Here is a 25521-nt window from a genome sequence, read left to right as displayed (position 1 = left end):
TTTTTTTCAGACAGATGAGAAAAAATGCACAGAGCTTTTTCCCACCACCGCAGAAACTGCTGCCAAAAATATATATTTAGTAAGGTTCTTTCAAAAGCACTTTTTCCACTTTTGACTGTGCTCAGTGTTATTGAACTATGGCACGTTTCCCAACATCATACAAAATTCTGGATAGTGCTGAAACACATTGCAAAGAACACATTATCTTTCCTCTGGAGGAAGATAGTCCCTTCAGTCTGACAGCAAATTGAATTTTCAGGCAATAGCAACCCAGAATCCACAGTCATTTGTCTGGTTCAGTCTTGGGCATTTATGAGGTACAAAATGAAATTGTGGGTTCCCATCTTTCTGAATCCCACTGAATCCATAAATTGCAAGGTAGTTCATGTTGTTTCAAGGATGTCGTTGCTGCTGTTTACCCTTGCTATTAAGTCATTTATTACAACTTGCTTCTTCCATGAATCCATTTAATTTGCTAGCACTGCAAAAATACATTGTGACGGCCAGGTGTTAAGGCTAGGTGTAAAACAAAAGTAATTTTTCATTTCCCTTCCCTTGGCATACTTTTCAGCATAGTTAGGCATGTAGTTCCAAGAATATTTACCATCCTGCATGCCTCATATCCATGCCAGCCTCCAAGTAAAAGCAAAAGTAACATTACATTTGTGGGCATTAAAATGGTATATTTGTAGCCTATTTTAGTCATGCATGTATTTATTATCATTATTTGAGATATGTATAAATCACAGTATAAACGTGCTCCTTTTTTTTCAATTCCAGCCAGGATGCTAGATCTGAGAGATTATCATGCATTTGTTGTGAGATGAAGTATATGCTTGGCATGCTAAACAAGCAGAGGGATTTTCAGTTTCATAGACCTGATCCAGTGATATAAACCACCTCCTTTACTCATATAAATAAATGCAATGGAATGGATCTATAACTCTTTCAGCATAACCTCTATCACTAGAAAGGTCCAGGTTGTAATGTTATTAGCAGTTACAGAATTCAAACCTGATCAGAAACAATAAAAAAATCCCCAACTTTGCATAAAAGTTGGTAAACAGGGTTGCCAGCCCCATCAGTGGGAGCAGGGGATTCCCTTCCCCCAGCTCCTACTTGGAGTGGCCGTGGAAGGAAAATTAAAAATGGCTGTTGCACCAGCAGTCTGAGATCACTTCTGGGAAAACCTGGAAGTGACTTCATAACTTCCTAGGAATCATTGGTTTATCATAGCATTCCATCAAATCCTAGAGAGACATGAAAACCTAAATGTGATGTTATGCCATTGCCAATGGCCAACACTCCCCCTATGTCCTCATGCCCAACAGGTCTCACACTGATTGCCAGGTTTACAGCTAGGGGACTGGCACCCCTAGTCTGATGACCATTAGTCAACTCCTTCCTTAATACTGTGTTTAAGTACTTTTCTGTGTGTAATGTTGCCAAGTGCATGCCTGGAACGCCCAGGAGACTTTGGCGGAGGGAGGGGAGATTATCAACACATCAAAATCACTTCTGTCTAAAACTTGAGAGAGATGTAACTGACATTGGGATTTCACTGATTTTGGGCACTGGTGATATAATTTCTTCTTCTTTTTCCCCAATCTCCCCCCGCCCTTTGCATTTGAGTAGTGGTGGGGTCTGGGAAGTGGCTGCATGAAATCACCTGTCATGGTGGGAAAACTGGAAACCACTTTTTATCCACAGTGAGGACTGAGCAGTGAATCAACTCTCTTCTGCTTGCTGTCAGAAGCTATTGCAGGTTGGGAAGTAAATCCCAGATACCCCTATTTGCCCCCAAAAGTTCTGAATGCCCCCTCCAGCACTTTGGTTAAGAACCACTGCTTAGACAAAATGAAGTTGGATCAACTTGGCCCATTTAAAATGATAGCAAAGAAGGTTGGGGTTGTGAATGATGCCATATATTGCTGTGAAATAACTAATAAGATGCTTCCCTGCCTTAAACTACAGCATTTAGAAAAACACTTGGAAAACAAAACTTCAGAGTTCTTGTATGACAAAGAATGGAAATTGTACCTGTGCTTACTTTTTATTTGCACATTAGTCTTTTTTAGTCATTTCTTTTAAATGCAAGACCTATCCATACTTTATAAAGCAATAGGTTTACCCAGTATCATTTTGGTTTGTCCACTAAGATGCGTCATGCTGGAAGGTAAACTCTTGTGTATAAATACCAGCTGGCTTGCAGAAGATAGGAGATGATGAGTTATGAATCATAATTGGCTGTGGCTCATCCAGATGAGTCCACTCTGTGCTTACCATCATGTTGTCCCCTGTCTGGGTTCATATCCCTAGCTGGATGAAGAGCTGAACTGGCAATGTGTGCTGCACACACAATTCCCTTTATCAACCCAACAGTTGGGAATGTATGAGTTGAGCCTATTTCAAATATTTGACATCAACTGTTCAGGAGAGGGATATTGGACTAGATTCTGTACCTTCTTTCCACCAAACAGCTAGACAATAGGATTTCAGGTTTTTCCCACAAAGGGGTGTTTTTTTCACCCTTCCCTTTATAGTATGAGGGTATTGCTAGAATGAAAATAGAATTTGATTTAATATCTTGAAAGTGTGGGAGAGGTGAAGTTTCCCATTCCAATCTGCAACAAAGGAACTAGCCTGTGAATAATCAACAAGGGATTTATAAAGCCGCCAATACTGTATCCAAACCTCTAAGCTGGCGGATTCATTATATACACAGTTGTTTCTGGGATTCATCTGACTGTTTTTTTTCCCATTTGGCCAGACTATCTTCATATCTGATATCATGGGAACTTGTAGAAGACTTCCTATTAAAGAACCTATCATTTCTATTAGAACAACTGGACACCAGCTGCTCCAAATGCTAGCAGATGTGCTTAAGATTTTTATCCTCTAGACATTTGATGGCCAGTTTTTTTTTTAACTAACTCTCTTATAAAATCTTTAAGAAGATTTTTGGCCCACTTTTATATTTCCAAAAGGGTGAATTCTTTACAGATGTTGAAATCTTAACTCATGTAAAACAAACATGACAGATTTCTCCAATGCTGAATCAGTGTTAGAATAGTGTCGTTAAAATGTTTCAGAAAGCAGTGTGAGAGTATCGTTTTTCATGAAGATCTCATTTTGAATTCTTACCAACGCTATAAATGTCTCCAAACAAGGCAAACAAATGTACTCATTTTTATTCTCCTAGAAATGCAGATGGAAACTGAAAATAAGCCAGATTCATTGGTGCCTTTTTGTTTTGGGAGAAATAATACACAGATCAGATTGTGTGTATTCTATCCCCTGTCAAATAACTGGCAAAAATTCTACCATAAATAATGAAGAGTATCATAGTACCTTAATAAATTAACAGTGCAATCCTAAGCAGAGTTACACCCTTCTAAGCCTATTGGCTTCAATGGAATTAGAACCATGATGTGACTCTAAGCTTTCATGGACCAGGGTCTATATCAAAGAGCTATCTAGGTGGGTAGGCACCTTACTTCTTTAAATATTTTTTCTCTTTCTATTCAGGGTATAAGGAGTCGGACCCAAGATGCCTAGCAGAGAATGGAATATCCAATTCTTCCCTCCCTGCTGGTCTAGCTGTAGGGTTACCAACTCTGAATTTGGAAATTCAGGGTATAATTACTTAGAGACCACCCCAAAAAGCAGCCATTTTCTTTAGGGGAGCTGACCTTTGTAGTCTGGATAGAATTGTAATTCTAGGAGATCTCCAGGTCCCATGTGGAGCTTGGCAACCCTGTCCATCTGTAATAATTAGTCAGGTGATATGGAGAAGAAAGAATTTCTATGACGCTTTCCAGCCACTATCCCTCAAGATTGTCTAGTTGGCAGAGGCGAGGGAGACTTGGAGCAGATTAATTCATAAAATATATACAAGTATAATTTCACTGATGAATAACTATCTTCCCTGATAATGCCTTTTTAATGCAATTTTAGCTTTGCAGTTTCCTGTTACAGAAAAACTGGAATGGTGCGCTGTATGTGCAAAGAAAACTATGCTGGGCCAAACTGTGAAAGGTAGGCAAAATGCTGATCTGCATTACTGGCAAGCAATTGCTATAAAATGATTTTGCATATGGTTGAAAACGTTAGTGTATGCAGTGTATACTAAATTATATTTTATTACAAGTGGGGGGCCCACAAAGACTTGCAGGGGGGATCTCATGTTCCTCTCCTGCACCATTTTCCCTTCCCTGCCCCCCATAGCCTCTCCCCTTTCCCTGCTTCCGTTTCTCCTGCCCAACCACCTTTGTCTGTCCCCCTGTTTTCACCTTTCTCCCTTCCACTCCAGGCAGCCTCTCCCCGATGGCCCAGTTGTATGGTGCCAGCTGAGCCAGACCCAGTTGCATGGTGGGTCTTTTCCCACTTTTCCTTGTATCTTCTTCCCCACACTATTTCCTCCACAGTGGGACCCAAAGCAGCTTACATCATTCTCCTTGCCTCCATATTATCCTCACAACAAAGCTGAGAGGCAGTTTAGGCTGAGAGTGTGTGAGTGACACAAAGTTACCCAGTTACTCAATGTTTTATGATACAAATACATTAACTTTCTAAATGCAAGTTTTGCTTGTGCAGGACCCCCCATTTTATTCTGCTCCTTTCTCCTCTGCTTCCCAGGTTTCTTTTCCTCAAATATATCTTAACTGTTCTTCCTTTTAAATCCTGGAGGTACAAATTATAAATAAATATATATGTGTGTGTGTGTATAGATACATGAGGGTGGGTGAGTCATGTATTTAAAATATATAAAATCCTTCTGTTCACAGGATTTCCATATGTTTATATACTTAGACTCTTAGGACTATGAGCCTCTGCATAATTTAACCTTTGAGTTAACTATAGGTTATGGAAAGCATTCTGTGTGTGTGTTTGTGGGCGTGCACATGCACATGTAAACATGTTTGCATGCACATATTTTTGTGTGCAAGTGTGATCATCCATGTATGCTTTATTTTATCTAGTCAGCTGCTTCCAGTGACAGTCCAATTTGCACAGGGATTGAGGAAAGGTTGTTACTGCTTAAAAGCTTCTTTAAAAATTATAAATTGGTCTAGAAAGCAAATGTTTTCCTTAGAGATTACAAACATATCTTGCCATTATTCAAGTTACCTCAAAGGATGTTTGCTCTTCATGCAATGGAAATGAAGGTAGGTATCTGGCAAATGATAGCACAGTGTTGTATAGTGGTTAGAGTGTCTGATTAGGATCTGGAAGAATCCCCACTCTGCCATGGACACTTGCTGGGTGACCATGGGCACTCAGCATATATACACTCAGACTAACCTACCTCACAGGGTTATTGTGAGGATAAAATGGAGGAGGCTTATGTAAGTATACCCAAGCATGTAGGTGATGCTTGAATACAGCTTTACTGAACCAAAGTAAGATTTTTATTGTACTGCAGTAGACTATGAAATAACAGAACACAAGCATATATGCAGAAGGAGCAGTGCACAAGGCTTAGCAGCTAATAAGAGAAAGAAAAAACCCAAAGTATAATATCTAACTGTCCTTTGAGAGTTACCAAATAGTGCCTGAGGCATCTGCTGCTGGGGTGGATGTTCAGGGCTTGGAGAAGTGGGGGCAAGCCCATCTACAGGGCCCTCCATTCTCCATCCCACTGGACCACACACACACACACACAATATGCTGCAGAGCTTTTTTGTACCCTCTTTCCCAAGGGAGGAGGAATGTGGTTCTGCTCTTTAAGCCAGTCTCTCTCAAACTCCATGGCTAGCTAGCCCCTTGTTATGTTGGCCACATCTCTCCTGCTTCTGGTTTTATGATGTTACCCAAAGGCTAGAACAACATCCCTTTATCCATCCCAGAATGTCAGTTTATAACAAACATCCCAAGGAGGGGTCAGTTAGGGGAAATTGTTTCCTGCCCTGCTGCAAAGAGATGCTTTCCCAGGATGGCCTTGAAAAGGTGGGTCACAAGCTAGCTTAATATCTAAAAAACCTGCCAACATATGCCCTTATCATGACAGCATGTGTACTGGAAGCTGTTGTTTTGTCCATGTGCCCATGTGCAAGGTGGCACCTGCAACAGGCCCTATTCAGATAAGCAAAGCTGCCATAGGGAGAGAGGCAGTCCCATAGATATGATGGATCAAGGCCATGAAGAGCTTTGTATATTATAGCTAATACCTTGAATTGAGCCCGATAACTGATAGATAGCCAATGGAACAACTGCAGAATGGTGTTCCTCCTTGCTCCTAATAATAGCCAAGGTGCAGCGTTTTACACCAACTGGAGTCAAGTTAACTAACAGGGAAGACATGTAGAGCGTATTAGTTAATTCTCAAAATTATCATGACATGGATCCAAGTGGCCAGATCAGCCATGCTAAGGTAGGAGACTATCTTCCAGACTAGTCTGAATTTGTAGAAAGCATTTTTTGTGGCTGCCTTAACTTGCTTTTCTGTCAGTAGTGCTGGATCTGGTATAACTCCTCAGCTCTTAACTGAGTTTGCGAGTATTAGACAAACTTCATCGAAAGTGGGGAGTATGATGTCTTTCAAGATCTCTTCCTTCCCAACCAGCATCACTTCCATCTTGTCTGGATTCAGTTTCAATTTGTTTGTTTTCAGCCATTTGACCACCACAGTCTAGCAGAGACTCAATACTGCCTCCCATGGTGATTTGGATAATGAGATATAGAGCTGTGGGCACAAGGTATTATCCTGATGCAAGATCACTCGCATGGTTTTTTTAATGACCGTCAGGGCTTTTTTTCAGGGGGAACGTGGGGGAACGGAGTTCCGGAACCTCTTGAAAATGGTCACATGGCTGGTGGCCCCGCCCCCTGATCTCCAGACAGAGGAGAGTTTAGACTGCCCTCCGTGCCGCTTCATTTTCTCCGAGGGCAACCCACTGAGTTCCACCACCTCTTTTCCCTGAAAAAAAGCCCTGATGACAGTATAGTGTTTTCACAGGCTGAAGAGAAGTCAAATACACATAAAAGCACATAAAAAGAGTTCTACATACCATCAATTTAAAAACAAAGACAAATCCTATCCTTTCACATGCCTGTATTTACCTACTAACTGTACTTATTTTGTGTGGTATCAAAATGCCCTGTTGGGTGCTAGATCTGTTTGGGTTCTGAGGATTTTTTAAAAATCTAAAATTTTTGGTTTGGTTTAGTTTTGACCTGATGTCTTCAATAGCTGTTGCTATGGTTTATATTGATCTATTGTTACAACGGCTTTAATAATTGTATTGATCCTGATATTGCTGATTCTGCTGTAAAAATGACTGATGGCTTTATACTGGATTTGTTGTGCTTGCATTTTGATTATACGGACATTTCTTCAAGCAATTCTTGGCAAAGCAATTAATAACTAATAAGAAATGAATGAATTAATGTTTGGGGTACTTTGGGATTAGGAACAATTTATATAATCTACAAACATGAAAATGAATTGATGAGAAATTTGAAAATATTTCAAATAATTGTTTTCATTTTGATGTAGTGGTTAAGAGCGCAGGACTCTAATCTGGATAACTGGGTTTGATTCCCCACTCCTCCACCTGAAGCCAGCTAGGTGACCTTGGGTCAGTCACAGCTCTCTCAGCCCCACCCACCTCACAGGGTGTTTTGTTGTGGGGATAAAAATAACATACTTTGTAACCCACTCTGAGTGGGTGTTAAGTCATCCTGAAGGACGGTATATAAATCAAATGTAATTATTATACTCTGCTGAGGCCCCTCCCCAAACCTTGCTGTCCCCAGGCTACTCTAAATGTTCAGGAATTGCCTAACAGCTCTAGACGGGGCATACCACTTGATCCCATACAAGATGCTGGTTTACATAGCTCTCTATCTTAAGTAACATTAACCTAAAACTGAGGAGACTCATTTACCTTTCTCAAATGCTGTCGTATATGACTCTGTTACCTGTTTTCAGTATCCAAGGAATTAAGAGTATATTCATAGGCCATTCTTAATAGCTAGAGTGCAGTGCAAAATATGATGCTGAGGTAAAAAAAATAAGTATATGCGTTTGCAATTTTTTTTCATGAACAGAATCTGTTTACAAAAGCATTCTCAGTCCTGGAGCCATTTGTAAGCAAACATAAATTGTAAATTATGTAGCCCATTTGGTATTGGCTAGTACTGATACATGTCGGGGCGTTGCCCCTGAAACTACCCCATCACCTCTGCCCCCATTTATCTCTTGCTGCTGTGGGGAGGATGTTTTTCAGCAACTGGAGCAGAGGCAGCTGCAGGATCTGCCTAGAACAGCATTTCCTTGTTCCCTGACAACTATTTCCGGGCCCCAGGCAGCTTTTCACTGTTGTCTCACTGCCCACTGAGTAAGATTTTGAATCTCTCACAGAAGCTGGGCCTTCTTTGATTGATTTTATGCTCACATTGTATTTGTTTGTTTTATCTTTTTTGAGCTATATATATATTTTTCATGGGAAGTCTGCATAAATAATACAAACATACTCAGCTAGGGAGGGAGTTCCTACAATAATCCCATTTCAGCCCAATTTCATTTTATGTTATTATAGCATCCTTTTAAAACTCCCTTTTACAATGAACAATATCAAAACAGTTAAGAAAATAACATCTTTTATTAAGCATTGAAGAGCCTTTATTTGGGGGATAACTAGAGTGGAAATGGTATTTTTTTTAAAGGAAAGATAGTTTCTTTGCTTCATGCAGAGCCAGCCATTGGGAAGAGTTGTAATGCACTCTGAGAAAACATGGTATGACTAAATAATTCAAGGATGATAATTTGAGAAAAATTAAACTGGCACGTTTATGTTCTCCACTGAGACTTGCTATTCATGGTATACACTTATTTTGCCCACTGCTGATTAGTAATGGCTAACAAAATAAGACAGATGGTCAGCAAAGAGCACCTTCTTGCACCATATCCTCACCACAACCATGGCCGTTTCCACACGGCTTACCTGAAGCTGGGCCATGGCGCAAAGTTGCGGATCATGCCTGGGAAAAAGCGATATTTCATGTTTTCCCTGGCATGATCCACAACGTTGCGCCATGGCCCGGCTTCAGGTAAGCCGTATGGAAACGGCCTATACCTGGAAATCAAACCTTCAGTGTTTTCCGTAAAAGCTATCACTTGATTCATTTTTTGCAATGCTGATCAAGTGGGTTGTTTTCAGCAAAGAAAAAAAATGGGCTTTTACATTCTGCTGCAAGGAACTTATTTGAAGACTAGATAAAGAAAACTCAGGCTTTTAGTCAGGAATTCAGATTTTGGCTACCGTAAGAAGCTAGTTCAGACTGTCACTTTTATAGGCTGTGTACATGAATGATAGTGTCAAGCACATATTCACTCACTACCTGTGGAGCATCAAAGAAAAGTGAAAGTTAGAATTACAGCCATGGAGAATACGTTTACTTCAGCAACATGTTTCAGAATATGGGTAGTTAGACAAAAAATTAAATACTAAATATTACTACTTTGATTTGAGGTAGACAATACGATTTTTATCAAGAGCTACAGGTAGAACAGTTTTCCAATTATCTGTTCCAAGTTTCTGTGCTGATTTTGTTGACTTTGCCAGGCAGAATGTCACAAGGCTAAAAGGTCAGAAGGATGTTGGTATTAATCATTGTTGGGTTTGTGTTTCATTCCAGGTGTGCCCCAGGTTACTACGGAAACCCATTGCTGATTGGCAGCTCCTGTAAGAAATGTGACTGCAGTGGCAATTCAGATCCTAACTTGATCTTTGAGGATTGTGATGATGTGACTGGTCAATGTCGCAACTGCTTACCCAATACCACTGGGTTTAATTGTGAATTATGCGCTCCCGGTTATTATGGTGATGCCAAAACTGCTAAAAACTGTACAGGTACTTACTATATTAATTTTCCAGAGATTGAGGAAATATCAAAGGCTCCTGCAGCAGTTTTTGACCAGAGAATTCACTGTCAGCATGAGCCTGCAGTTTGGATTATTATGAGACACAGCCCAATGAATATGTTGTGGATACAGCATAAATAAATACATTTTGAGAAATGAATATTTATTTATTCATTTATTTACTTCATTTATACTCTGCTTTTCTCCCCAATGGGGACCCAAAGCAGCTTACATCATTCTCCTCTCCTCCATTTAATCATCACAACAACACTGAAAGGTAGGTTAGGCTGAGAGAGTGTGACTGGCCTAAGATCACCAGGGAGCTTCCACGGCAGAGTGAGGATTTGAACTTGGGTCTCTCAGATCCTGGTCTGGCACTTGAACCACTACATTGCAACAGCTTTCTGATTCCTATACTCATATAGGTATCAGTGTAACTGGAAAACTCTCCCATGATAAACATGAGTAACATACGTAGAAGAGTTTTGCTGTTCATCCCGCTTGCCTCAGCTGGTGCGCCTGAGATAGCTGACTTCCTTGTTCTGGGCTCAGAACCTACCTGAAACTCTAGTGTAGCATCATTCTAGTGTGCTATAATGTAAAAGTAACAGTACAAGTCAGCCAGGACTGGAAGTGCTTCATGTAGGTGACAAATTAAAGGCTGCACAATCAGAATACTAAATTGTCAGCATACAATGTATTTGCTTTTTTTTTAATTAATAAGAAGTCTTCCAGATAAGGCCAACAGTCCATCTAGTTCAATGTTCGGTTTCCAACATCATCCATGTAACGCCTCTGACAAACTGATAAGCAGGGCATGAAGGAAATGGCCACCCTCCTTTGTTTGTCCCCAGCAACTAGTATTCTGAGGTATACTTCCTCTGGATGTGGAGGGTTCATTTGGCTATTAGGGCTAAATACCACTGAAAGATTTATGTCTGTGTTTGTCAAACCTTCTTTTGAGGATGTTGCTTAAGAGGTGGAGTAGAGCTGGAGGAGTCTGCCTCTTTCCGTCACTAGCGACCCCACTTTAGCTGCAGTCGCACAAAAGACTTTGTGTCACTGCAGCTAAGGAAGATTGGTAGGCTCAGACTGCTAGACCATAAGTCATCCTGAAGGGCAGTATATAAATTGAATGTTGTTGTTGTTGTTATCATCATAATCATCATCATTACTGTAGAGCAATAATTATTTCTCTGATGTGGGATTAAACAGAACTGTTTATTTTGCCTCACCTATGTTAACGGCAGTTTGTTGAATTTAAATAATTATTATAACCCTCTCTCTTTCTCTTTTTCCTAGCATGCAAGTGCAGAGGAGGACCTTGTGACAGACGAACAGGGCAATGTCTAGCAGAACCACTGATGCCTCCTCCTGGCACAGATTGCCCAGTTATCAGTAAGAATAGCAAACAATTATGCTTACTATATTACTACCACCTTCCAGTGCTAGCACCCCATCACTGAACATCTTTTTCTTGTAGGGCATAGACTGAGGAATAAAATTTGATATTGTTTTTTTTCTAAAGCCCCCCTCCAAACATTAGGCTGTCCTGCCAGTATCTAACAAGTGGAAAAGAGGCAACAATGAAAGCATATGTGAAATGATATTTGGTAGTAGGGTTGCCGGATGGAAAAATACCAGGCCCTGGGGAGAGGGGTGCCCACAGGACTCACTTTAGGAATGATCTTCACTCGTGCATGCTCCTGGTCTCAATGTGATAACATCAAATCTGGAAGTGATGTTATCATACCAGGCTGCACAGGCCTAAGACTCCCGAGTCTTTCAGCAGCAGGGCTGCATAGCTGGGGATCAGTGGTGAGGAGCCAGCCCGGGCAGCCTAGCCCTCCTGGGGGAACTCTTTGATGGGGAGCAGAGAGGCAAGGGTGCTGTGGGTGCAGTCTGCAAGCAGCGCTGACCCCCCCCCCAGCCAAGTCTCACCTGTTCCATGGAAGTGAGTGGGCCGGCTTCCTGTGCCCCACATGCTCCCCCCCTCCTTGCCTTTGCCTTCCCCTTCATCTCTCCCCTCCAGGTGTCCAGTATTTTGAGTCCACTTCTCCCAGACAGTCCAAGAAAATGGACTGTGAAAAATGGACACCTCACACCTCTGTTTGTTATATTGTACCCTATTTGGTGCAACATACAACCAGGGCAGCCAATTACTTAACCAGCAGGATGAAAGGTTGCATCTTTTCCCTGCCCAGCCTATGAACTAATTTCCCCCTGGCTCACAAAACCCTATCACACTTTTATGTCACAGCATGTTTCTGGAAGAAAGGCAGGAAGCTTTTTCCAAAGAAAAGGCTTGGCAGGCCAGATGTTGCCCATGACTCTCACACTGCCTGCTCCAGTTACTCACACAGAGGTTTTCCCATGGTTTGGATGACAAACTGCAGTGGTTTTACTCCAAGTTTCTGAGCTTCTTCATTTCTCATTTGTTGTATTTCTGCATTTTCCTCATCATTTCTCCATGCTTTCTCAAACCACCTCAGATCCAATTTGAGAGAGCATAAAGAAACCACAAAGAAACCACTGAAAGGCAAAAAATGGAAAACAACCTCATGAGGAAGCTCAGAGAAGAACTGCTACAGTTCAGCAGCCAAACACTGGGAAAAACTTTGTGTAAAGAAAGACTTGTAGACAAAACTTACACTGTGAGATAAACACATGAATTGACAATACTGATAAGTTCAGAAGAAACTATGGAATCAGTGAATTTATTGCTTAGGTCAGAACAGGAAGTAGGCAGTATAATTGGCACTGAAAGCTAAAACAGAAGTATACCCAGGGCTTTGTTTGATACCGGATTCAGTAAGCGTTGGCTTTGGAGTTCTTTGGAATTAGGAGATTATTTATTTTAGTTTAAACATGTATTAGCTGCCTTTCTACCAAAAAGGAGCTCAAAGCAGCTTACAGTATAGAATATAAACAAACATAAATATAAAGGACAACGGATAAAACACAGATTTAAAACACACAGTTAAAATACATTAAATGTGATTAAGCAAAGGCCATCCTAAATAAAACAGTCTTCAGCTGCCTCCTGAAGATAGAAAGTGAGAGGACAAGGCACTCCTCAATGGGGAGATTCTTCCACAGTCATGGAACTGGCACCAAAAAGGCCCTCTCCTGTCACTGTGTACCCACCAATCGAGCTTCTTTGGTTGATGGGATAGTCAGGAGGGTCTCCTATGATCTTAGACAAGAACATATGGGAGAAGATGGTACTTCAGAAGTGAGGAATAATCAGGAAAACAATCCTTTGAGTCTGTAGTTCCTTTTATGTGATCCATGATTGTTACCCACAATCAGGGCTTTTTGGGGGGGGGAGAGGTGGTGGAACTCAGTGGTGGAACTCAGGACCGTACAATGACATCACTTTGGGTCAGCTGGAACAAGGGGGGAGTTTTTTAAAGTTTAAATTGCCCTCGGCAAAAATTGTCACATGGCCAGTGGCCCCGCCCCCTGAGAATGAGCCCCCTGATGCCTCCTCCCCCTTGCCCTGTAACTTAGAATACAGGGCTGCTTGACGGAGCAGAGGGCAATCTAAACTCCTCTCTGTCTGGAGATCAGGGGGCGGGGCCACTGGCCATGTGACCATTTTTATGAGGTGCTGGAACTCTGTTCCACCGCCTTCCCGCTGAAAAAAAGCCCTGCCCGCAATATTTTTAGGAATATAGGGAATTCTAAGTTACAGGGCTGGTCCTCTCACTCTAGTAAGCTAAGTAGGAAGTTTCACCATGCAGCACAAGGAATCCTCACAGAAAGATTCAGAGTAGAGTGGCAGAACCCAACCAGCATATACCCTTACAGGCAATTTTATCCCCAACTTTATTTTAGAAATTAAGCACTAAGCACATCATAAGCTAGAAGGCTTTCTCTTTCTATATGTGTAACTTTCAGCAAATGCCCCTGCTTAGCTTCTGAGACCTGACAAGATCTGACTTGCCTGGGCTCTCTTTATGCAAAACATAAAAGGAATAAAACTGTAAAACAAACACATAAAAATTCTAACTATAAGAAAATAAAACCAATTATGAAATCACTATTTGACAACCAGAGTGGCCTATATTCTTTTGCAGAATATAGGCTGGATCTACCACAAAAATTTCTGCCTGCACTAGAGCTGTTGTGCAAGCAGAACTCAAGAAAAATAACAAGGTAGTCACGTGCGTTAAGTCAAACTTTTTTTATCCCTTGTTGCATGTCCATTTGCATAAGGTCTTGTGCAACCAATTTCTAGGCACTAGAATAGAAGACCTTTTGCACACAGAAATGTGCTAAGTTTGTTTATGTTTTTGCTTGTGCATCACTGGATCCAAGCCGACACATTTAAACCATGTTTTAAAAAATCTTGTCTTGCTTGTCTTGAGCAAACATTTCCCACAGTGTTTTAGTTCTTTGAATCATATTTTGTTTAATGTAATTAACATGATAGATGTTTTGTACACATGGCATATTACAGTTGGTGGGGATACTGTATTTGAACTGTGTATTTATTGTTATTTCCAAGTATAAAGAGTTAGATTTTAATCTTGACTCATGAGACTATTAAAAAGAACTGGAAAATACTGAGAATTTGCTTCCTTTCCCCCATATTTTTGGAACCATTTTGCTAACTTGGAATACTTCCACATGGCAACTATTTTCCATGTAGCTCATAGTCCTGGAATATCCACATGATAATTTTCACTGTTGCCTCAGCTCCCTTGGCCACGCCACCCCATCTCACCCCCACACCACCTGTCTCTAGTCCTGATTATTACAGAGATACAAGGGGAAATGTGCACCACAGACAATTAGGGGACAGTATTGTGTGGTTGTTTAAAAAAACAATCTAGTTTGTAGGCCCAAAATCTGTATGGAAGCAACCTTGATTTCAAGTTCACTTTAACAACTTGGAATGCGAGCAGAAATTTCCTTTTTATTTATAAAAGAGAGTTTTTATTGGTTTTTAATAGGAGTATGAGCCCTAGTTGGTTTGCCCCAGGGTTGAGGAACAAATAACCACAATTTCATTTAACTCCAGGCTGTGACAAATGCATCTGGGATTTGACTGACGATATTAGTTTGGCAGTTCAGTCCACTGAGGAAAGCAAAGCCATTCTGCTGAGCATTTCCACTGGGGTTGCTGCTCACAGACACTTGCATGACCTCAACTCCACTACTTTTCTCCTTAAGGTACGAGCTATTCCATTTGCTCATCTTTTTGCTTTTATTTCAGCATTAATAATTCATTATCATAATGTTGCAAAAACTATCCATTTAGATTACATTGTATATAGCAATAGTACTCAGAGAGCCACATTTGTTATTACCATCAATCAAAAGAGCTACATGACCACTGTATGTCCTATGTGCCACCCCATCAAACTCACACAATTTCAATAATCAAATAATCAAAGATATAAATATTAATGCTAAAGATATACCCATTAAATAACCATTTAAATTACCAAATGTTGGGTGGTCTCTCCCCACCACTGCTGAAAGTTAACCAGCCCTTGAGCCTTGGGACTGAGGTGAAGGACTTTCCTGGCTGCTTTCTTGCTCTCTTCTCAGCATGAAGCACAGTAGCTGTACTTCCATGCCTGGCACAAGGCCTGCAGCTCACATAGGCATGTCACTTAACTATCTTCCATTCCCTCTGTTAGCGGCTGTTTCAAGATGCCAACCACCGCCCTATCCAACAATGGCCTTTCCCACTTTCCAGAAGCATGATTTTCCAACTGACCTGGATAAAAAAATGTCCTGTCCTTTAAATAGTGGCTTAATGATGTTGATTACTAGGTTATGTTATTTACCTCCATGTAGTGAAAAGTGTCAACTGCTCATTTATTAAAGGGAGAGGATATTTTTCTCCAAGCCTTTTGGCAACTCTCAATATCGGGTTGATGCCACATTGGAGAAAAGTGCTCAGAAGGGATGGCATGTCAAAAAGCCACATGTGGCTCCTAAGCCACTGAGAATCACTGGTTTATAGGCTTATAATCCCCATAATAGATATTTTCTGTGGCCACTTGGTTCTTACCCTCACTACCATTTAGAATGTGACATCCACAGACACAATCAGCTTCTGCCTGCAATGCCCATATTGTAAACTGAGAGTGGAGTTCTTACCACTTGTATCTCAGACTACCTGCAGCTGTAGTACCTTTCAGTGGTGCCTCCCAGTTTGCTTTCTCTGGAAATTTACTCAAGCACCATGTAGCACTTCCTGTACTTACCAGCAGAGCTGTTGCTAATCATGCAGTTTCATTATGATGCAAGACTTGTCTCTTGGCCTGGTCTATTTGTACACCTTGTTGGATATCAACATTCACAATCACAACACCATTACTTAACTGCTCTGCCAGATCAAATGAACAAATTTCTTCACTCAATGACACCAGAGAGATCACCAGTCCTGATGGTGAGACACACATACATATGCAGAGCTGCAACCTTCACAATAGGAAGACAATTATACCCCATCAACACTGAGAGCAGGGTGAAAGCTGGAGAGCCAGTGTGGTGTAGTGATTAGAATGATGGACTAGAATCTGGGAGAACCAGGTCAAATCCCCACTTTGCATGGAAGCTTACTGGGTGACCTTGAGCCAGTCAACACAATCTCAGCATAACATATCTCATAGGGTTGTTTTGATGATGAAATAGAGGAGAGGAGAATTAGGTAAGTCACCTTGGATCTCCACTGGGTAGGAAGCTGGGGTATAAACAAACAAACAAGCTTAGATGAAGTAAGCTGGACCTGACTTAAAATTATATAGAGCAATTAGGTCAGATTCATGCATACATTTGGGGCTTATTTCTGTGTGGGCACTGCTCTCCTCTGAAAGAAATGCATACGGGCAATGGAGGATGCCACTTCTAAATACAGCAACCCTCTTCCATTGCTTCCATGAACCATGCCAGCAAAAAGGAACCCCAAAGCCATTTTTCTCTGGAATGGCAAACACAGAGGTAAGCAAAGAGAAACGTGTGGTATGGAAAGAGAAAAACCCCTAAAGGGCATGTTAAGCTTAAATAATAGGACAGATTCCCAGGGAATTTATGCAGTTTTGTTCAATGGAAATTTTGAATAAATAAGCATCTGTCAGTGGTGATTTAGGGCTGTTGTCTGTTGCCTCACAGCAGTGCCTGGACTAGCTACCCCATGAGGTCATTTCCAGCTTTTTGACTCCATGATGTTCACTATGTGTTTCATTACTTATTCCTTTGTTGGTGTTCATTAAAATTTGCATTTTAAAGTAAATTGGTTTTCAAGTGCACTGAAGAGGTTTTTTTAAAACAACTTTTTTGCAGACTAACTTGTCAGAGAAGGATAACAATTCTGTTCTGAGGACAAGCCAGATTGATAATACTGAGAGAGAAATAACTGAGCTTCTTAAAGAAATCAACATACTTGATCAAAAGGTTTGGGTGCAATTTCACTTTTTCAGTGTACTTCAAGGAAGCGTCCTAGTACAAAGCTTTGTAAAATGTCTCTGGGATTGTTGCTATGAAATTCAGTAAAGATAGGTAATAAATGCATGCTTCTACCTGAGCAACAAGTCTTGCTAGAGTGTCTGATGACAGCCCCATATACAATATGGCTGGGGGGAAGCAGATTTTTCATAATAACTATATTCAGATTTGAGTCAGAGTATATTTAATTCTTAGGTAGCCTGAAATTACTTATCGACATTTAAAACTATCCATGAAACAACTAAATTCATAAGGCTGTTAACCACAGCAATTGCAATGCATCAAACTAAATCTGATTAACCGAGCTTTGCAGTGGCCTTCTTTAGAATACTCAGCAATGGTGGTTTCCTACCTTATTATTCATATGTATGTCTCTTCAAAGGAAGCAAAATGCTGTTAATTTGACTGGTTAGTATGATGGGTAGCATCAGAAGCAGAGATGAATTGTAGTTCTCTCATCATGTTGTGGGGGTTCTAGTTTGTTCTCTGTATGTTTGTGGATAATGTTTTTATATGATGCTTCTGGAATGATCAAGAGTTGTTCCTTTCCTTACCTTCCGTCCTGGCTGTGAAAGTCTTGAGTGACTCTTTCAGTAATCTCATTTGTCCTTAAGATTACTAAGAGCACCAACATCTGAAAACATTCCAAGTAACCAGTCTCTCGAACAACTGTTGCAAAAATATATCCATCCATTGTGGCTAGAGGAAGGAAAAATAAAAGACGTCCACCATTGTCTTTGGAGATGCTGCATGACTTGGGAGGAGGGAATTAGGTTTAATTGCTCTTCTGTATGCCACAGCTCTGACTTACAGGAATATTATATGATTCAGATAAGTGAGGCTGAGGCAGTATGGTCCATAACTGATATGCATCCTTTATGTTACATTAAACTTCCGTTTTGTGCAATGTATGAACTGAGTCAATGATTAAACCAATGATTACACTTGTTTGCTCTTAGAAGAAAGGCATAGATGTTGCTAGACAAGATTACCACCCAAAAGCATCCAATTATTGAATTCTCCCCAAATCCTCCCTACTAGTTTTATTATGTAATATAACTTCATCATAATATGCACTTTGCTCCACATCATTGGCTGCTACTGGAGGGGCAGGGAAAGCAGACTTCTAATCCTCTGTTTATGGAATTGTGGGGAGAAATGTGGCAGTTTTGTGACAACACTATAAAGAAGAGTTGCCAGGTATTTCTTAGGTAGTGACTAGTTTGAACTTTATGTGTATGTAAAGTGCCATAAAGTTGCAGCTGATTTTATGGTAATCCTTGCTGGGGTTTTCAAGGCAAAAGACTAACAGAGATGGTTTGCCATTGTCTGCCTCTGCATAACAATTCTGGTCATTCATACCAAAGAACTAACCAGTACCAACCCAGCTTAGCTTCCAAGATCTGATGAGATCCAGCTAACCTGGACCATCCAGGCCTGGGCAGTTTGAACTTTAGAAGATAACATATGAGAACTATGGATGTATGATAGTCAACTGCATCAAAAAACATTGAAATGCTGAGCAGATTTTAATTTCCCACATTGTAAGTATCAGCCACCTATTCATAGGCAGCTCTTTTCCTCCAGCATTGTCAAATATCATTTATATGTTCCATAGACTTTCCAACCTTCATCATCCAGAAGTAAATTTATGTTTACACTAGAGCAACTGACACATGCCTGTGGAGATATATATATTAAAATAACTAATATCGTGCTCACATGGTTTATTTGTAGAGAAATCAAGAATCAAGCAATGGCCAACTAATACAGAAGGAAACCATGGTGACCATCGAACGTGCTAGTAATCTTGTAGAGACACTTGAAAATATGATAGATAATGTCCGAGGTAAATCTTTATTTTTCATGGTTCATCTTAATGTCAAAAGAATGGCACAGTGAAATGGCACATCACTCACCCAAAACGAGCCCCGTGTTTGACTCATTAAGGAGTCCTTGAACAATGCTGACCGGGTAGCTGAGAGAGGATATGGTGAAAATCTGCCCTGTTCGAGCTTTCAACTTAAAAATATTTTCATTTTCCTGATCAAAGAACTAGTTGTGATTGTTTTCCTACTTACCAGCCACCATAAGCTGAAGATTTTTAAAATTTATTGTTGGTTAGTTTAGCAGAGCCAAGGCTAATATGCTACTTTATTTAATGGCAATTTCTCTTCTGCTAGGGAAGCTGTATGAGTCCTTGCAAAAAGCAAGTAAATTTTCTCTCCAAAACCTTCCTTCCAGTTTAGCCCCCTTCTTTTTATTTTGGTGTACTGGAAAAGAATATGAAAGGTTTTTTTATGCTAAGAGAAGGAAACCAGCCATACATACTGGACTACTGTAATGCTGTCTACGTAGGTAATGAAGCTCAGGACAATGCATCCACCGGGACTGAGTCGAGACATAGGCTTCTTGTCTCATTATTACTAATGTTAATTTCTCCACACCCACTACTCCTCTGCCTACCCCACCCTTTTCATTCACACCTGCCATTGTCATTCACTGGCTATTATCATTCGGCTTCTGCAATCACTCTACTATCCAAGATATAGGGACAGATGGACTCACATTCTAGCTGTGGGAAGAACACCTGTTTTCAAGCTAACAGAAAAGTAATAGCACTTTTCACAGTTCACAATAAGTGCCCACTCACATTTCAGCTCAGCACTTAGTCTTACATTTTCTCTTGGGGAAAAGAATAGTGTCTGTTCTGCCAATGGCCACTAAAGGTGGACTATCCTAGAAGTGTTTGTCTTGCCTGCCCTTCCACTGAGAAATAGAAAGATAATCTATTTCCTTGACATTTGTTTGGACTGCAGAATGTCACATAATCTGTCTGCAACGGCCCACCTCTTGAGGATGTGCAACTCCTTCCTTAGTGCAGTCCTATGTAGAGTTACCCATCCTAAACCCCTAACTAAGTGTAGAATTGCAGTGTAAATCACATACTGTACTTTTAAATAAAATAAGAGCTGTGGGTAGTGGTGCTGTGGCTGAAGCTAGTGTTCTTTTTTCCTGAAAACCAAGGCAAGGCAAAAAAAAAAAAAGGTAAAGCAAAGCAAATCTTTCATTTTGTCTGTTTCATAATTAGGAGAATAATATGCCCCAGTGAGGTTTCTGATAGTGATATAAATGAAATAAATAAATGGGTAGGTAGGTTTTTGAAAAAACAAAAACTAGTCTAGAAAAAGCATTGAAAAGTGATCACCATTAATACTGAGACAGGAGTGCTTGCTAGGTAATTAAACTTTCTGTAATGTATAAACTGCTGTTTAGACATCTTGATTCATTGCCTGACAGTGGTCTATTTGTCCACAGAACTTGAAAGCGATGTGGAGTATTATGGTGTAGAACATGACCTGAGGCCTGAGGACATCATTCAGAAGCGCAAGGCAGCAGAAGAGATGGTGAAAGACATGAGGCTTCCCAAGCCATTCACCACTCAGACATTCCTTGCGGAGGAGGAGTCTGATGCAGCACAGAAATGTGAGTTCTCCTTCTCACAAAAATAAGAGAAATCTGGCACAAAACAAGGTGTTGAATTCTGTGCTCCACCATGAAGTTAAAAATTTCTGAGGGCAGAACTACATGTTACCTTTTGGTCTATGATCTATTTTAAAGGCTTAAACAAATGCAATAATGCATTTATCAATCTTTATCCCAGGAATTTCTCCGTCGTCAACCCGCCAACTAGGTGATATAATTTCTTGGCAACATACTGGCTTGTTATCATGGTTGTTCTGAACCTTTGATAAAGTTGTTATACGAAACAGGATATTAATGCTGGCAATGCCCATTAGGCTCCACCCTACAACATCCACGGGATAGTAAAATTTGTGCTCTTCTTGAAGAATCCTGGCATTTCATCTGTGCACCTGAAAAAAGAAGAAACAGCTACATTAACAAAAGCTGGAGATAAGTTTCTCATCTGTGAAGTGCATTCTGGAACTTTTTCCAATTATTGGATTGGACATTATATGCATTATTGCATTTGATCTGAATTTATATAGCATTTTTTTTGGTATCCAGTGGTGTATAAGTGGTGTATATATGGTTTGCATTGTACATGGTTACTATAGTATACTTACCTTTCCCTAGGATCTTACATGGTATATTACAGTCTATATTTATTGGAATTTCTATATTTATTAAATTTTGTATATGCATTCACTGAGCACTTTTGGCACTCTACACTTTATTATATAATTAAAAATAATATATTTGGATTTGGGTTTGTTCCTCCAGCAGGCTTTTTGCCTTTTCCCTTGCTAGGGACAATCAAGTAGCCTGCAAGGAGAAGGGAGAGTCAGCAGCATTAGGAGTCTCAGGGAAAGGGTGGGTCTGCAGGAGGCAGGCTTGAGCCAGCTGGTGGGGAGGCCCAAGATAATAGGCCTCCTGGAGTAGCCAGTTGGAACTGGGCAAGAAATCAAAAGGAGGGTCTGTCATGAAGAAGGAGGCAAGTCTTTCCACCTCTGATAAGCCAGACCATTGGAAGGGTGGGAGGTTGAGGTAGGCTAGGAAAAAGGCAGAGCCAAACCAAACCCATAATAAAAGGCAGATCCCACAACTGATTGGGAAGGAAGCATTGGACTCTGCTCCAGGGCTATGAAGTAGGAGACGAGGGAAGAGAAAGGAACCAGGAGACACCACTCCCTCTTCTCCCTATTCTGAGGCCTGGGGGTCTCGGGACTGACTCCACATGATGTTGTGTGGACAGGTGGTGGACCTAACCGAGGGGAAAGTCACAACCTTCTAAGTCACATCTTAGTGTCACCATGAAGATGGTTTCTGTTTACTCTAATTCTTTTGATCTTATTTGAAATGTTGCTAGGCTTACAGCACATGCTGTTAAGACAAAGAAGAAGATCATTTACAAAAGCTAAACAACTTTGTTTGATTCTTGTCCCAGTGTTAGGAGAAGCTGGAAAATGGCAGCAGATGCATAATGAAACCAGATCTCTCATTCCTGTTGTAGTGGACCATCTTGGAGAATACAACATCAAACTAACAGATGTGCAAGAAGCTCTGGACCAAGCCGTTAATTACATCAGAAAATCAGAAAATATAAATAAGGAAAGCACTAACATCCTACAAGAAAATGAGGTACTGCGCAGAATGTGTACTTTAAATCTGTGAGCAACAATTTTCCTCTGATAAGGACAGTAGAAGGCTTGGATGATTACATTAAAAAGACCTGTGACTTATGTAGAAAGTATGTGAGAAAACAAGCAACATGTCATTGTATTTCTGTTAGACACACTCTGCTCCTACCACACCTAACTATGTATCAGGAAAATATCTTTCTATGGTTTTCTTATATATTATCAGTAAACAACGTGTACCTTTGGATCAGTGGTATCTGTCAGACTCTCCCTTGGTGGGGTCTAAACCTGGGACATCAGCCTTCTCCAGCCTGCCCTCTTCCAAAGAGTCCATAGAGGAATAAAATTAGGGCTGGAGAAGGGTTCAGGCACCCACCGCTGGGTCCCTCTCTTCCCTGCTCCTGAGAGGTCTGGCTCTCCCTCCTTGGTCATCCTCCTGGCTGCCTTTTAAAGGTCCTGCCAGGGCTAGGCCCACCCCAGACCCTGTGTGAAACACTTGCTTCTCCCCCACTAAGGCTCCTTGTTCTCCCTGTCCTTCCCCCCCTTTTCCAACCTCCCCCAGCAGGAACTCCCCCTTACATGGATCCTTAAACAGTTCCACTGGTTGTTCCAAGCCAGGGGGCCATATGGCCTAGTAGGTAGCATTGCTCTCCTACTTGGCACTATTGTTAGTGCATTTTGCTCCAACTCCTCTGCGGGTGTCTTCAGAGCTTGCCTCTTGGGTGCTATCCCTCTTCAGTTCTCTACCTCCCCTGACACTGTTCCTCCCCTGATCCCTGATTCCATTCAGGGATCGTTGCCTTTTGAGAGGGATGTACAGGTGAGTGAGGGGTCGGTATGCCCAGCCCCGGACAGTTTCCTTTGACAAATTTAGTGATTCTGTACAATACAAACGTCCAAATTCTTCAGCTTTCAGCTTCACCCATGGGCTGGGCATTTTGAATACTTTTGCCCCAAATGCCTCTGTTTAAGAGCACAATGATGCCAAATAGATGAGAAAGATCAGACTCAATTATGTAATTTTAAATGTGGCATATAACAGAAAATTTCACCAGCTGTAGCTTTACCATTACAGTGCAGCAGGGATGAAGTAATCTGTACCTTCCATAAGCAGGTAATTATGTACTTCTTAAAGGTACAGAACTTTTCACATTTTGTACATGGAAATGTTAACTATGATTCATCTGTAATAATAATAACAACAGTTGATTTATATACCGCCCTTCAGGATAACTTAAGACTACACTCAGAGCAGTATACGAAGTGTGTTATTATCCTTATGACAATCACCCTGTGAGGTGGATGGCACTGAGCGAGCTCTGAGAGAGCTGTGACTAACCCAAAGTCACCCAACTGGCTTCAAGCAGAAGAGTGGGGAATCAAATCTGGTTCTCCAGATTAGAGACCTATTGTTCTTAACTTATTGTTCAAAGTAAGATTTCTGAAGAGGGTAGGTCACCACCTGTGTTTGCTGACAGTTAAGGTAATGTGAAGACAATGAAGGTCTCTGTCCCTGGCTGATATTCCCCTACACAATTTTTTTTTAATGCAGCAAGTTAGAAGAGACACTCAGTACAATCCTAAGTAGAATTACACCCTTCTAAGAGTCAACCTGCATGTTACATGTGACACATGCTTGCCACTGGGAATTGCAAAGAAATAGCAACTGTAAGTTCCCTGTGGTTACTCAACTCCAAAGCACCACAAATGGCCAATTGTGTCTGAGACCATAGCAGTGTGAGAGGACAGACTTTCACTTCCCTCATGCTATTTTCCAGAACCAAAATGGCCCAGGGGCTGTTGCTTGGCCCATTGTTACTATTTGCCACATCAGAGGGACTGTATGTATGTTGAGTTCTTCTGGTATTTCCTTGGAATCTGTCTAAAATACATTCATCATTTCAAGTCCAGTAAATTGGGGGAAAGGAGGATTATTTGATGAATGAAAAGCAGGACCTTAGACTAGTAATGGAAAGCTAAACTCTCCTCTGCTTCACCAATTTCAAAATAATCCTGCCATATTCAAAAAGCAAGGGCACAGAATTTTCCTCAATATCTTCACTTCCCCTTCCAATTTTCTCTGTATCTGGCTTCTGGCAGTTAGGAGACAGAAGGTCAGTGTTTCCCAAATTGATCCCTGGTTTCTGGGATAATTATTTGGGACCATTCCTATCTGTTGCGTACATGGATCCCTTTTTCAAACAATACCCTTAGAAAAATGAAACAGAGAGAAGCTAAAATAAGAAAATATTTATCCCCGTAACAAGATACAATACTAGAAATGAAATGCAAGAGAAAGCAGTAATATAAAACATTTCAATAAAGCAACACAATCCTAGCGATGCTACCATTCGTTGTTGCCTATTTTAGGTGCAAATTCCCTTAAAGAGAATTAAGGTAGGAAAGTAATATCATACATTGAATGCCCTGAGAAGAGAATGTTGCTCTGTGGTCCAGGGGGCAAAAGAAGGAAAATGTGGTCCTTTCCGCACACACACAAGCTGGGGTCTGGAATCTCATATTACTAACCAGTAAGCTTGAGTCAATTTCTTCTGCCCATGGGTGTGTGGAAGCTTTGGGTGCAGCAGACAAAAACCCTTTAATCAGCATGCTGTCCGGAGCATCCCAGCAGTTGGGCAACTCCCATGTGAGAATGTCTTGGGATATTCCTGCTAATTCAGGGGTCCTTGGTTTAATATCAGACTGGATGTCCAGGCTTCTGGCAGCAAGTCAGAGGATGCTTTTGGGGATGAGCAAATATAAGGAGGAGGAAGCCTCATTTGTCACATCCAGCAATGCATTTATCAGTTTCAACACATGGATCAAGGCAACTATAAAATAATCCACAAAAATGCAGCATTGTTCCAGTTATCATTTTGGGTATGCATCTAACATTTCTGAAAGCTGATTTAATTTCTCTCACAGAGGCAACAGAAAATACTGGGTGAACAAATTAACAATGTCAACAGTACTCTGCTGATAGCCAGAGATATTTTAAATGTGCAACACCAAATCAACTTTGAAATGGGTGAGGGAATAAAGGTAAGATCTCATGTGAAGTTGAATATATTGCCTGCTTGTCTA

General features: G+C 40.8%; 1 protein-coding gene across 2 annotated transcripts in view; it reads left to right on the top strand.

The window, feature by feature from the left end:
* The window catches only part of LAMA4 (laminin subunit alpha 4), a 117688-nt gene that overhangs the window by 33664 nt on the left and 58503 nt on the right, over nucleotides 1-25521 (top strand). The window contains exons 4-12 of one of the 2 annotated variants that reach the window (XM_054977530.1): nucleotides 3958-4038; nucleotides 9643-9857; nucleotides 11171-11266; nucleotides 14898-15049; nucleotides 17174-17284; nucleotides 19073-19184; nucleotides 20654-20821; nucleotides 22245-22438; nucleotides 25363-25479. In XM_054977530.1, the coding sequence (XP_054833505.1) occupies nucleotides 3958-4038; nucleotides 9643-9857; nucleotides 11171-11266; nucleotides 14898-15049; nucleotides 17174-17284; nucleotides 19073-19184; nucleotides 20654-20821; nucleotides 22245-22438; nucleotides 25363-25479 (1246 nt within the window). Of the gene's footprint in view, nucleotides 1-3957; nucleotides 4039-9642; nucleotides 9858-11170; nucleotides 11267-14897; nucleotides 15050-16789; nucleotides 16832-17173; nucleotides 17285-19072; nucleotides 19185-20653; nucleotides 20822-22244; nucleotides 22439-25362; nucleotides 25480-25521 lie in introns of those variants that run through there. The other variant, XM_054977539.1, reaches the window with a different exon arrangement.

The sequence above is a fragment of the Eublepharis macularius genome, chromosome 1 (assembly GCF_028583425.1).
Source record: "Eublepharis macularius isolate TG4126 chromosome 1, MPM_Emac_v1.0, whole genome shotgun sequence".
Classification (NCBI taxonomy): Eukaryota; Metazoa; Chordata; class Lepidosauria; order Squamata; family Eublepharidae; genus Eublepharis; species Eublepharis macularius.
Note: the sequence above shows the minus strand (reverse complement) of the source record. Positions and strands in the feature narration are given on the sequence as shown.